The following is a 14626-nucleotide window of genomic DNA, read 5'->3' on the forward strand; positions in this document are numbered from 1 at the left end:
CAAAATGTGTTTTCAATATGGCGGCTGTGGCGGCCATCTTGGATTTCAGATCGACCCAAAAAATAAAAACACTTTGTCGGGACCATGTCAGGATCATTTCATGCAAGTCTCAGCCAAATCGCACCATTAGAACTAGAGAAGAAGTTCAAAATGTGTTTTCAAGATGGCGGCTGTGGCGGCCATCTTGGATTTTTGATCCACTCGAAAAATAAGAACACTTTGTCGGGACCATGTCAGGATCATTTCATGCAAGTCTCAGCCAAATCGCACCAGTAGAACTTGAGAAGAAGTTCAAAATGTGTTTTCAAGATGGCGGCTGTGGCGGCCATCTTGGATTTCAGATCGACCCAAAAAATAAAAACACTTTGTCGGGACCATGTCAGGATCATTTCATGTAAGTTTCAGCTCAATCCCACTGGTCAAACTTGAGAAGAAGATTGAAATGTGAAAAGTTTACGGACGGCGCACGACGACGGACGAAGCATGATGACTATAGGTCATCCTGACCCTTCGGGTCACATGACCTAAAAATGGGAAATTGTATAAAGATACATAGGTCGTTAGTATTTCTCAACAATTAATGAATGCCACAACCTGTTATAAAGGATATTAAACATAAACAACTCCATCATCCAAATTTTGGTCCCCGTGGACCGTCTTTATCAAAGATTTAAAGAAACATGATGATGAAATTACTTACTCGATAGAACAGCTGACGAACTTCCTCAAAATAGGTCTGTGCACTTTCTGACATATCATCTATAAACATGCTGATAGTCAACAGGCCATCTTCTTCTCCCTGGTCAGAAATTCAAAACAAAGCTAGTCAAACATGCCTTATTTGTCAGCGGCGATAAATTGGATATTGAAACTGGGATATGTATAGAAAACTGTTATGTCTACAAAGTACGCTGACTCATACCTGAGTGAGTTTGAGGAACATCTCGTCCTTCAGGTCCTTTACTGGTTTATTCTTTAGATATTTCATGGCGTAACAGGGATGGGCCTCGTCGATCTCCTGTAGACACAAAGCATATATAATATCATCAAAACCTTTCAATTTGGAATAAGAAATAAGCCACTTGCCTTTCACTAAGCCAGCTGAAATTTGATCCCCGGCACAGACCTGAAAAGGTCAGAGGGTCACCTGCCCAAACATCAGCTCATTATTGAAATACAAGGGTGATAGAATTCCATGAATGCTTTATCAGGAATACACCTACCTTGATACCCTTCTTAGTCGGGACAACATTAATTTTGGCACGTTCAAAGTAGGTCTGTCTGACACACTGTCGCACCAGAGGGTCATGACAAATCTGCATGGCGACCATGTGGCGGGCGCCAAGCAGAACTTCCTCGTCTGTCGGGAATTGACTGAAACAAGAAATACACTTTTGTAATATAAATGTTACAGATTACACACAATTCTGAATCCCAAACACATAAGGGTGCTTCCGTTATGATCCTTGCCCTTTGGCTCCCCGGGGGTCAGCCCGACCATTAGTACAACTTGGATTCCCCACCTCATTATGATATTACCAGCCAAATTTGGTAAAATTCTGACCATAAGTCATTTTTGTGACGGATCTCACAGTATGGCATAAGCTCCTTGGTCCTTTGAACTATAAATCATTAACTATATTTTCACAAGTTTCAGACCTGCAGATATATTCCTTGGTCTTTTGGACTATCAATAACTAAGTATATTTTCATATTTTTCAGACCTGCAGATATACTCCTTGGCGACTTCCAGCGGCTCCAGTGGGTACTGTTCTACATCATGACGCTGGTAGTTGTCTCGCAAATTCTCACCAAACTGTTCTGGTGACAAGCCAAATTTCTGGGCAATATCATCTACAAATCAAACAAGACAATCTATTTAGTTATTCTGTTGTACCTTCTTTTTACATGGGGCCTGATTTATCTAAACCAACGACAAATGCTTTTCTCACCAAGAAATAATAACACAATTAGAGACAAACCTAGCTTATTATGTTGACAGATCATGTACAAATCTAGCTTATTCTGTCGACAGACTGTGTACAAACCTAGCCTATTCTGTTGACAGATCGTGTACAAATCTAGCTTGTTCTGTTGACAGATCGTGTACAAATCTAGCTTATTCTGCTGACAGATTGTGTAAGAACCTGGCTTATTCTGTTGACAGATCATGTACAAACCTAGCCTATTCTGTTGACAGATTGTGTACAAACTGAGCTTATTCTGTTGACAGATCCTGTACAAATCTAGCTTATTCTGTTGACAGATTGTGTACAAACCTAGCCTATTCTGTTGACAGATCGTGTACAAATCTAGCTTATTCTGTTGACAGATCGTGTACAAATCTAGCTTATTCTGCTGACAGATTGTGTGAGAACCTGGCTTATTCTGTTGACAGATCCTGTACAAACCTAGCCTATTCTGTTGACAGATTGAGTAAAAAAGGAGCTTATTCTGTTGACAGATCCTGTACAAATCTAGTTTATTCTGTTGACAGTTCGTGTACGAACCTAGCTTATTCTGTTGACAGATTGTGTACGAACCTAGCTTATTTTGTTGACAGATCGTGTAAGAACCTTGCTTATTCTGTTGACAGATCGTGTACAAATCTAGCTTATTCTGCTGACAGATTGTGTAAGAACCTGGCTTATTCTGTTGACAGATCATGTACAAACCTAGCCTATTCTGTTGACAGATTGTGTACGAACCAAGCTTATTCTGTTGACAGATTGTGTACGAACCTAGCTTATTCTGTTGACAAATCATGTACAAACCTAGCTTATTCTGTTGACAGATTGTGTAAGAACCTTGCTTATTCTGTTGACAGATCGTGTACAAATCTAGCTTATTCTGTTGACAGATTGTGTACAAACCTAGCTTATTCTGTTGACAGATCGAGTACAAATCAAGTTTATTCATTTGACAGTTCATGTACAAATCTAGCTTATTCTGTTGACAGATCATGTACAAATCTAGCTTATTCTGTTGACAGATTGTGTACAAATTGAGCTTATTCTGTTGACAGATCATGTACAAACCTAGCTTATTTTGTTGACAGATCGTGTACAAACCTAGCGTATTCTGTTGACAGATCGTGTAAGAACCTAGCTTATTCTGTTGACAGATTGTGTACAAATCAAGCTTATTTTGTTGACAGTTCGTGTACAAATCTAGCTTATTCTGTTGAGAGATCGTGTACATACCTAGCTTATTCTGTTGACAGATTGTGTAAGAACCTAGCTTATTCTGTTGACAGATTGTGTACGAACCTAGCTTATTCTGTTGACAGATTGTGTAAGAACCTAGCTCATTCTGTTGACAGATCGTGTAAGAACCTAGCCTATTCTGTTGACAGATTGTGTACAAATCTAGCTTATTCTGCTGACAGATTGTGTAAGAACCTGGCTTATTCTGTTGACAGATCATGTACAAACCTAGCCTATTCTGTTGACAGATTGTGTACAAACCGAGGTTATTCTGTTGACAGATCCTGTACAAATCTAGCTTATTCTGTTGACAGATTGTGTACAAACCTAGCCTATTCTGTTGACAGATCGTGTACAAATCTAGCTTATTCTGTTGACAGATCGTGTACAAATCTAGCTTATTCTGCTGACAGATTGTGTAAGAACCTGGCTTATTCTGTTGACAGATCCTGTACAAACCTAGCCTATTCTGTTGACAGATTGAGTAAAAAAGGAGCTTATTCTGTTGACAGATCCTGTACAAATCTAGTTTATTCTGTTGACAGTTCGTGTACGAACCTAGCTTATTCTGTTGACAGATTGTGTACGAACCTAGCTTATTTTGTTGACAGATCGTGTAAGAACCTTGCTTATTCTGTTGACAGATCGTGTACAAATCTAGCTTATTCTGCTGACAGATTGTGTAAGAATCTGGCTTATTCTGTTGACAGATCATGTACAAACCTAGCCTATTCTGTTGACAGATTGTGTACGAACCAAGCTTATTCTGTTGACAGATTGTGTACGAACCTAGCTTATTCTGTTGACAAATCATGAACAAACCTAGCTTATTCTGTTGACAGATTGTGTAAGAATCTTGCTTATTCTGTTGACAGATCGTGTACAAATCTAGCTTATTCTGTTGACAGATTGTGTACAAACCTAGCTTATTCTGTTGACAGATCGTGTACAAATCAAGTTTATTCAGTTGACAGTTCATGTACAAATCTAGCTTATTCTGTTGACAGTTCGTGTACGAACCTAGCTTATTCTGTTGACAGATTGTGTACGAACCTAGCTTATTCTGTTGACAGATCGTGTAAGAACCTTGCTTATTCTGTTGACAGATTGTGTACAAATCTAGCTTATTCTGTTGAAAGATCCTGTACAAATCTAGCTTATTCTGTTGACAGATCGTGTACAAATCTAGCTTATTCTGCTGACAGATCGTGTAAGAACCTTGCTTATTCTGTTGACAGATTGTGTAAGAACCTTGCTTATTCTGTTGACAGATTGTGTACGAACCTAGCTTATTCTGTTGACAGATTGTGTAAGAACCTAGCTTATTCTGTTGACAGATCGTGTAAGAACCTTGCTTATTCTGTTGACAGATCGTGTACAAATCTAGCTTATTCTGTTGACAGATCGTGTACAAATCAAGTTTATTCAGTTGACAGTTCATGTACAAATCTAGCTTATTCTGTTGACAGATCATGTACAAATCTAGCTTATTCTGTTGACAGATTGTGTACAAATTTAGCTTATTCTGTTGACAGATCATGTACAAACCTAGCTTATTTTGTTGACAGATTGTGTACAAACCTAGCTTATTCTGTTGACAAATCATGTAAGAACCTAGCTTATTCTGTTGACAGATCATGTACAAATCTAGCTTATTCTGTTGACAGATTGTGTACATACCTAGCTTATTCTGTTGACAGATTGTGTAAGAACCTAGCTTATTCTGTTGACAGATTGTGTACGAACCTAGCTTATTCTGTTGACAGATTGTGTAAGAACCTAGCTTATTCTGTTGACAGATCGTGTAAGAACCTAGCCTATTCTGTTGACAGATTGTGTACAAATCAAGCTTATTCTGTTGACAGTTCGTGTACAAATCTAGCTGATTCTGTTGACAGATCATGTACAAACCTAGACTATTCTATTGACAGATATACAAATCTAGCTTATTCTGTTATCAGATCATGTACAAACCTAGCTCATTCTTTTGACAGATTGTGTACGAACCTAGCTTATTCTGTTGACAGAACACGTTCAAATTAAGCTTATTCTGTTGACAGATAATGTACAAACCTAGCTTATTCTGTTGACGGAACATGTACAAACCTAGCTTATTTTGTTGACAGATCGTGTAACCACTTTTACGAGACGCCTGTTTGATCATCTCCTGCTGTTCGGGAGGCTCCTCATTTTCAGGGCGTTCCCCTTCCTCGTCGTGACGAGCCTTAACTTTCTCTGCATTCCTCATTTTTGGGATGTCCGGTCCGTAATATAACAGGAAGTGCTGGTAGACATCCCTCAGCTCCTCGATGGTCTGTACTTGTTTGATTCTACACAAACAAAAGCACGGTTTATGTTCTGTTTTGCTACAGAATTCAATTATGAAGTTCAACTTTTTAATTTCTTATTGGCTCAAATGTCACAAGGCAGACCACACAAAGACGAAAAAAATGTTTCTATTGTGACGTCACAATAACATTGAGATTTCTCGCGGTTCTCAGATTGATTTTTTTTCAATAGTGGTATGAAAAAATAGAATCAGCCAATCAGTATATCAGATTTAGTATGAACACAAAGAAAAAATAATTACAGTGGAACCTTCCGAAACCGATCATGGTCGGTGCACATAATTTTGGCCGGTTTAGAGAGGGTTCGGTTTGGAGAAGTGAACTGAATACCGATCATTATGATCCGGATTTAATAGATTGGAAGTCGTTTTTTACACTAGTGTACCGCATGTATGGCTAGTGTTTGTTAAAACCGACCGATATTGATTGTTCATGTGAATGTTATCACAAAAGAGAGAATCATACATTTAAAAAGGAATGGATTACAACAATCTTGACTTTGTTACCGCTTATAAACGTAGTTTAGTAAGTTAGTTGCGTAAATGTTCTTGGGGATGTTGTCGTCTGCACTAACCTACATACGGCCGATCGCTTCCGGTTACGTCAAGAATCAAATTATATGGTCTAATATTACATGATGATCAGTCGATGCCGGTCATTATATGACATAGTCATTTACTAAAACAATATATGGCTTTGGCTTCTTCATACAGATAATTTAAATAAAAAATCTGTGTGATTTGAATACGAAACTTTCTCTTTATTACTAGCTCTGCTTGTTTTCCTACAGTAAACAAACCGCGTGCACGTGGTAGACCTTCGTTAAATATCTAAACAATAGACATGATTAAATATACTGTGTACCTATATTATAGCCTTCACATCTGTATACATGCCCCAGGACATAGCATGCGACAACTAAGGTACAGGTACGTGTGTATTTCAGAGTCGGTTGATCAGACCTCAATGCAATCTATCGGTGTCGCTCAGGTAAGGCCGGTTTTCAGAAGTGTATTTTAGTTAAATTTGACTATTCCGATCTCAAAATCGGTCTGGTATTCGGATTTGGAAGGGATCGGTTTTGGGAAGTTTTATATACTATTAATAAAGAGGAATTCATTCCGTACATGACATCCATGTTCGGTTTCTAGAGGTGATCGGTTTTGAGAAGGTTCGGTTTTCGGAAGTTACACTGTATAATGATTTTATCATCAAAATAGTATATTTCTTCCTAGTTTTTCTAATACATTCAAGTTAGCCTTAAGTTTAAATTCTGAATACTAACGCGTCCCGACATTAGCACTGGATTGTAAGTTTGAATCTCATGTGGAGCTGTGGCCAGGTTGGTGGTGGTTTTTCTCCAGGTACTCTGACTGTTCCTCCCTTCTTCTAAACCTGGCAGGTCCTTAAATGACCCAGGTAGTTAATTGGACGTTTCATCAAACAAACAATAAATTCTGATCATGTCAGTAAAATGACACAGTTATGATCCACCATAGAAATACCTGTCAATATCCTCCTCTGTGAGAGCCCTCACATTAGACTCCAGAACCTTGTCAGGATCAGCGTTCTCCTCAAACTGGTAATTTTGCATTTTCTCAAACAGGCGGACCATATTGGTTTTTCTGGTTCTGAGCTGTGTCCACTATATAACAAAGAATAGAAACATTTTCTTACTTTGTACTAACAAGAGATCCCAGAGGGATCTTGGCGCCCACCTAAGAACGATCTTTGTCTGACAAAGGAAAGAGGGATCTTTTCTCTGCTTTTCAAGCTTTTACTACATAGTACTACACATGAAATTTCAGAAAGATCCTTTGACTGCTTTCTGAGATATATAACAGTAACAAACTTCAATTATCAAAATCCTAGATGGCGGCCTGTCGGCCATCTTGTTCACCAATCGGTCCTAAAATGCAATATGCACAACCAGGTTCCTAGGGGAACCTGCACATACAATTTGTGACAGATCCCTTCAGTACTTTCTGAGAAATAGCTGTAACAAACTTCAATTGTCAAAATCCAAGATGGCGGCCTGTCGGCCTTCTTGTTCATCGATCGGTTCCAAAATGCAATATGCACAACTAGGCCCCTAGGGGAACCTGCACATGCAATTTGATACAGATCCCTTTAGTACTTTCTGAGAAATAGCGGTAACAAACTTCCATTGTCAAAATCTAAGATGGCGGCCGGCCATCTTGTTAACAGATTGGTCCCAAAATGCAATATGCACAACTAGGCCCCTAGGGGAACTTACATGTGAAATTTGAGAAAGATTCCTTCAGTACATTCTGAGAAATAGCGGTAACAAACTTCAATTGTCAAAATCCAAGATGGCGGCCTGTCGGCCATCTTGTTCATCGATCGGTCCCAAAATGCAATATGCACAACTAGACCCCTAGGGGAACCTGCACATGCAATTTGAGACAGATCCCTTCAGTACTTTCTGAGAAATAGCGGTAACAAACTTCAATTGACAAAATCCAAGATGGCGGCCTGTTGGCCATCTTGTTAACCAATTGGTCCCAAAATGCAATATGCACAACTAGGACCCTAGGGAAACTTACATGTGAAATTTGAGAAAGATCCCTTCGGTATATTCTGAGAAATAGCGGTAACAAACTTTAACTATCAAAATCCAAGATGGCTGCCTGGCGGCCATTTTGTAGACCGATTGGTCCCAAATTACAATATGCACAACTATGGCCCTAGGGGAACCTGCACATACAATTTGTGACAGATCCCTTCAGTACTTTCTGAGAAATAGCTGTAACAAACTTCAATTGTCAAAATCCAAGATGGCGGCCTGTCGGCCTTCTTGTTCATCGATCGGTTCCAAAATGCAATATGCACAACTAGGCCCCTAGGGGAACCTGCACATGCAATTTGATACAGATCCCTTTAGTACTTTCTGAGAAATAGCGGTAACAAACTTCCATTGTCAAAATCTAAGATGGCGGCCGGCCATCTTGTTAACAGATTGGTCCCAAAATGCAATATGCACAACTAGGCCCCTAGGGGAACTTACATGTGAAATTTGAGAAAGATTCCTTCAGTACATTCTGAGAAATAGCGGTAACAAACTTCAATTGTCAAAATCCAAGATGGCGGCCTGTCGGCCATCTTGTTCATCGATCGGTCCCAAAATGCAATATGCACAACTAGACCCCTAGGGGAACCTGCACATGCAATTTGAGACAGATCCCTTCAGTACTTTCTGAGAAATAGCGGTAACAAACTTCAATTGTCAAAATCCAAGATGGCGGCCTGTTGGCCATCTTGTTAACCAATTGGTCCCAAAATGCAATATGCACAACTAGGACCCTAGGGAAACTTACATGTGAAATTTGAGAAAGATCCCTTCGGTATATTCTGAGAAATAGCGGTAACAAACTTTAACTATCAAAATCCAAGATGGCTGCCTGGCGGCCATTTTGTAGACCGATTGGTCCCAAATTACAATATGCACAACTATGGCCCTAGGGGAACCTACATATGAAATTTGAGAAACATCCCTTCAGTACTTTCTGAAAAATAGCGGTAACAAGAATCGTTAACGGACGGAAGGACGGACGACGGACCACGGACCACGGACAAAAAGCGATTTGAATAGCCCACCATCTGTTGATGGTGGACTAAAAATATGGGCTTAAACTTCAGAAACATTAAAGTCTACCATGTCAGGCTAATCAGTTTATTGTCTAAATCATTTTTACTATCATTAATACATGTATATGTAATATTTTTAATCAAATGTTTCAATTTACTTTTTGAAATGTGAAACTTTTATACACTTATCAGACTTATATATATTTATCAGACTTATATACATTTATCACAGACTTATATATATTTATCATAGACTTATATACATTTATCACAGACTTATATACATTTATCATAGACTTATATACATTGATCAAAGACTTATATACATTTATCACAGACTTATATACATTTATCACAGACTTATATATATTTATCATAGACTTATATACATTTATCACAGTCTTATATACATTTATCATAGACTTATATACATTGATCAAAGACTTATATACATTTATCACAGACTTATATACATTTATCACAGACTTATACATATTTATCACAGACTTATACATATTTATCACAGACTTATACATATTTATCACAGACTTATATACATTTATCACAGACTTATATATATTTATCACAGACTTATATACATTTATCACAGACTTATATACATTTATCACAGACTTATATACATTTATCACAGACTTATATATATTTATCACAGACTTACAGTATCTGAACCGTTTAACTTTCCCAAATTTGCGTTATTTCCGTTAGCAAGCGTTAGCGTTAGCAATCGTTTATCGTTATCGTTTGCGTTAGTGATCGTTAATCGTTAGTTGCATTTGCAATCGTTTGCGTTAGAAATCGTTTGCGTTAACATTTGCAGGACCCACTTCCGCTAAAGTTAGCCACTAAAAATAGAACCAAATACCAGTGAGATGCTTTGACGATCCGGATATGATATTGCGTTTACCGCTTCTTTAGAAGCGATTTTCATTACATCTATGAAATAAAAAAATATGAATAAAGTATATTGTATCGAATTTTATATCTCTTTTGGATGTATATATGTTTGTTAGATGTGGTTGAAATAAAAACATGTACAGTAACAAGATCGCATACATGACGTACGCTCCTATCCGTGAAAACGTTCTGAAATACTCGTATTTAAATGACATTTCAAAACTTAATGTGATTATCACTTTTTTTATTATTATTATCAGAAACATATATCATATATATGTTTGTAGTTACTATGATTTCTGCCAAAGCAATTCAAATATTAACGAAACTGTCTTACAGAATATTAATGTCAAAAGCATTATTTTAGAAAGAATCCACAACAACTGAAAGAGATAATAAAAATATAAACAAGAGATCCCAGAGGGATCTTGGCGCCCACCAAAGAATGATCTATGTCTGACAATGGAAAGATGGATCTTTTCTCTACTTTTTAAACTTTTTCAAACATATACTACACATAAAATTTGAGACAGATCGCTTCAGTACTTTCTGAGATATAGCAGTAACAAACTTCAACTGTCAAAATCCAAGATGGTTCCTTGGCGGTCATCTTGTTGATGATCGGTCCAAAATTGCAATATGCACATCAAGAGCCCTAGGGGAACCTACATGTGAAATTTGAGAATGATCTATTCAATACTTTCTGAGAAATAGCAATAACAAACTTTAAATATCAAAATCCAATATGGCTGCCTGGCGGCCGTTTTGTTGACCGGTCGGTCCCAAAACGCAATATGCACAACTAGGTCCCTAGGAGAACCTACATATGAAATTTGAGACAGATCCCTTCAGTACTTTCTGAGAAATAGCGATAACAAACTTTAAATGTCAAATTCCAAGATGGCTGCCTGGCGGCCATCTTGTTGACTGATCGGTCCCGAAATGCAATATGCACAACCAGGTTCCTAGGGGAACCTACATATGAAATTTGACACAGGTCCCTTCAGCACTTTCTGAGAAATAGCGATAACAATCTCAAGCTATCAAAATCCAAGATGGCTGCCTGGCGGCCATCTTGTTCACCGATCGGTCCCAAAATGCAATATGCACAACTAGGTCCCTAGGGGAACCTACATATGAAATTTGAGACAGATCCCTTCAGTACTTTCTGAGAAATAGCGATAACAAATTTTAACTATCAAAATCCAAGATGGCTGCCTGGCAGCCATCTTGTTGACTGATTAATCCCAAAATGCAATATGCACATTTAGGGCCCTAGGGGAACCTTCATATGAATTTTGAGACAAATTCCTTCAGTACTTTCTGAGAAATAGCGATAACAAGAATTGTTAACGGACGGACGGACGGACGGAAGGATGGACGGAAGGACAGACCACGGACCACGGACAAAAAGCGATTTGAATAGCCCACCATCTGATGATGGTGTGCTAAAAATGTTATTACAGACTCGCTGCATAATATTCTTCTTGTTATGTTACATATTATCAATGTACGAAGAAGGCAAAAAAAGACTAGGGAGATTTGTGTTTGTGAAATTTAAAAATCATTAATATGACGAGTTTGAACACGGGGAATAGGTGAGATTTGGCATTTACATGTACATGTTTTTAAACGCAATTAATTAGTACTTGTATCTATATGAAAATGGAATAAAATGATGTAAACATGTGTAGAGAATTCGAACTGTGCAGGGGTACGTTACATTGTAAGCCTTCACACGTACTGTACGCGTGTCAAATCAGACACGGATATACCTTTAAGCTCATATCAATAAAAACTGGACAGTCACGGGCACCTTCTCACATGTGTTCGTTGTTATTTGTACCTGGAATCTCTTCAATGTCCAGTGTGACGCGCATGGGTATTTTACCTGTACAGGTATATAGGTCACGACTGGTGTTACCTTGTGTCGACCCCCTGTAGCTGGCCACGGGTGGAGTTCACCTGTCATTAACACCTTCTTGGGAGGGAGATTAACTTTATACCCAACTTACCTGTGCCCCGTACAAAAATGTACACTGTGACAGTACATTTCACGGACATATATGTATATGTACTGTCGTATTTCAAAGTTTTGATGTGTGCAATATGCTTTCCTATACCGGTAGATTACGTTAGAATGAATTAGCTTACATTTATACATTGTATGAATAATTAATTTGTTTAAACTGTAAATTGAAGAGTTGCTTGATATGAAATGTGATCAAATAACTATATTTCTTACACCAGTTACAAATATATGTAGAAAATTGTCGCAATGCAATTTTACAGTTATCTTCAGTGTACATACATGTATGCATGTGCATCACTATCTTCATCGTCGTTGTCATCAATGATTATGCATAATTGACTTAATTTGAATATAAATAACTGGAAGTGAAATATTTTCGTTCTTTATATCTTTATTATATGCATGAACTATAAAATGAGAGAACTGCAAATGGTGAAACACGAATTCAAATGTTCAATCTTTATTACAGTAGCTGTCGCTTATGTGCGTGCATTTGTAAATGTACATGTACGACCCTAAAATCGATGCCTAGTCAATTGTAAGCAATGAGCTTTTATGAATGAACACCCTAGTAATATACAGCGTGTAATCGGTTATGAAACAAATATTCCGAGAATACAATTTTCCATTATAAGCAGAAGAGCCTTTTGACAATCTGAAAAAACCCTGAAACTTGTGATTGATGCGGGAAACACTATAAGATGTTAATTATTACCATTGTTGAGTTATGAAACATCGATAATAGAAATCAAACATATAGATGGAAATTTGATATACAGCATTTTAAATGTATTTGTGTGAAAATGTTTCCATTTAAAGTACATGTAACAGTATACGCATAATTGCTTCACTAAAGTTATGACATTGTGACGGTGATATTATCAATAAAGTGTTGTTGTAACAATTTGTTTGTTATTTCTTAAAATGTTGGACAAATATGACACTAAGACTAATACAATTCTCTCTTAATAATATCCAAGAGGCAAAGGGGACTCTAATGTGCTTAGGCATGATATAAATTCTTATTCACTCTCCTATTGTACAAGTATGTAAACGTACGTGTGAAGTGGAAACTTCTTATCGAGTAGTCGTGTTTGACTTCATTGTGTGATTATCAGTAAAGAGATGTTGTAACAATTTGTTATATCTTAAAATATCAGGTAAATATGACACTTTAGAATAATACCATTCTTGTCATTCATTTCGTAAACGTACATTTTGTACATGGAAACTTTGCATCGAGTACTGTCGTCTTTGACTTCATCGTGTCCATATAGTTTTCATAGGCAAATATTTATATGATATACAGAAACTTTAATGCCGAACATACTCCAGTTTTTCTTGTACTTTCATTTGAATTTCAAAACAGCAAGATCTGTAATTCATTTATCGTCAAGCCGTGCCCGTGATTATAACAATGGTATTTCCGGTTTATCCTAGCCGATCGTTTTGCGTTTTGCGTTAATCGTTAGCCGGTATTGCGTTAATCGTTTATTGTTAATCGTTAATCGTTAGCGTTAGCTAACGGACGATTTTTTAGCGTTGCGTTTGCGTTAGGCTGGGAACGTTAAACAGTTCAGGTACTGCATATACATTTATCACAGACTTATCACAGACTTATATACATTTATCACAGAATTTCTTGAGTAGTTTTTTAGTCTTAAATACATGTATAAATGATTCAATTCATTATAAAAACTTCAACTGCTGCAGGTTCATTATGCTAATATCATTCTTATTCAACAATTGAAGAAAAACACCTTGTATTCAACGATCAAAGAAAACAACTTATATTCAACGATTGAAGAAAAATACCTTGTATTCAAATAAACTATTCACTTATCATTACCTTTTCATCAAACTGCCAGATTTTCCATAAGTCGTTGATGTTGAGATCTGCTTCTACATATTCCTTACGATAAAAGGCAATGAAGGGCACCTGTTGAAAACAAAATTGTATCAATAAAAATTCAACACCAACAAAATTATATTAATACAAATTCAACATAAGATTGGTTTGACATCTGGCTACGCTGTTTATGTAGGACTAGTTGGTTTAAAGACATATCAGTGACAATTCATATTTCAATTTTGTTTTTCTTAATTAAACATCTGTTTTTGAAGGACTAATTGGTTTAAAGACATATCACTGACATTTTGTATTTTTATTTTGTTTTTGTTAATTAAACATCAATTGGCCAATGGTGATAAAAACTTCATATACATACCATGTTTAGAATTATACAGAGATATGAAACTGTTTATTTTTTACATAATCAAGGATTCTAGGAATAAGATGATATTGTACATATTAAGACTTGGATTTATAAACAAAGGGAGACTACCACAATTATTATACCTCAAGATGTTGATCTCTCATGAAATTGATAGCCTCTCGAATTTTGTTGACCATGCTTGGCGGGCGTCGACCCAAGTTCCCATGACTCTCCTGTTCCAAAAGGTTCTGTCAACAAAGTTATATAGGAATTACATCATATAATTTTATTTTTAAATTA

At 37.0% G+C, this 14626-nt stretch overlaps 2 protein-coding genes across 5 annotated transcripts in view; both read right to left on the minus strand.

Annotated features, from left to right (window-relative positions):
* Positions 1–14626, minus strand: part of LOC138331040 (aspartate--tRNA ligase, mitochondrial-like) — a 669399-nt gene that overhangs the window by 566388 nt on the left and 88385 nt on the right. The window lies entirely within an intron of this gene.
* Positions 1–14626, minus strand: part of LOC138331038 (transcription elongation factor SPT6-like) — a 54485-nt gene that overhangs the window by 29718 nt on the left and 10141 nt on the right. Inside the window, exons 9-16 of the mRNA XM_069278493.1 lie at positions 14470–14574; positions 13960–14049; positions 7060–7199; positions 5313–5536; positions 1725–1854; positions 1224–1374; positions 923–1018; positions 701–799 (exon numbers count right to left, since the gene is read on the minus strand). Coding sequence (XP_069134594.1) covers positions 701–799; positions 923–1018; positions 1224–1374; positions 1725–1854; positions 5313–5536; positions 7060–7199; positions 13960–14049; positions 14470–14574 — 1035 coding nt within the window. The remainder of the gene's footprint in view (positions 1–700; positions 800–922; positions 1019–1223; positions 1375–1724; positions 1855–5312; positions 5537–7059; positions 7200–13959; positions 14050–14469; positions 14575–14626) is intronic.

This window comes from Argopecten irradians, chromosome 9 (assembly GCF_041381155.1).
Source record: "Argopecten irradians isolate NY chromosome 9, Ai_NY, whole genome shotgun sequence".
Lineage (NCBI taxonomy): Eukaryota > Metazoa > Mollusca > Bivalvia > Pectinida > Pectinidae > Argopecten > Argopecten irradians.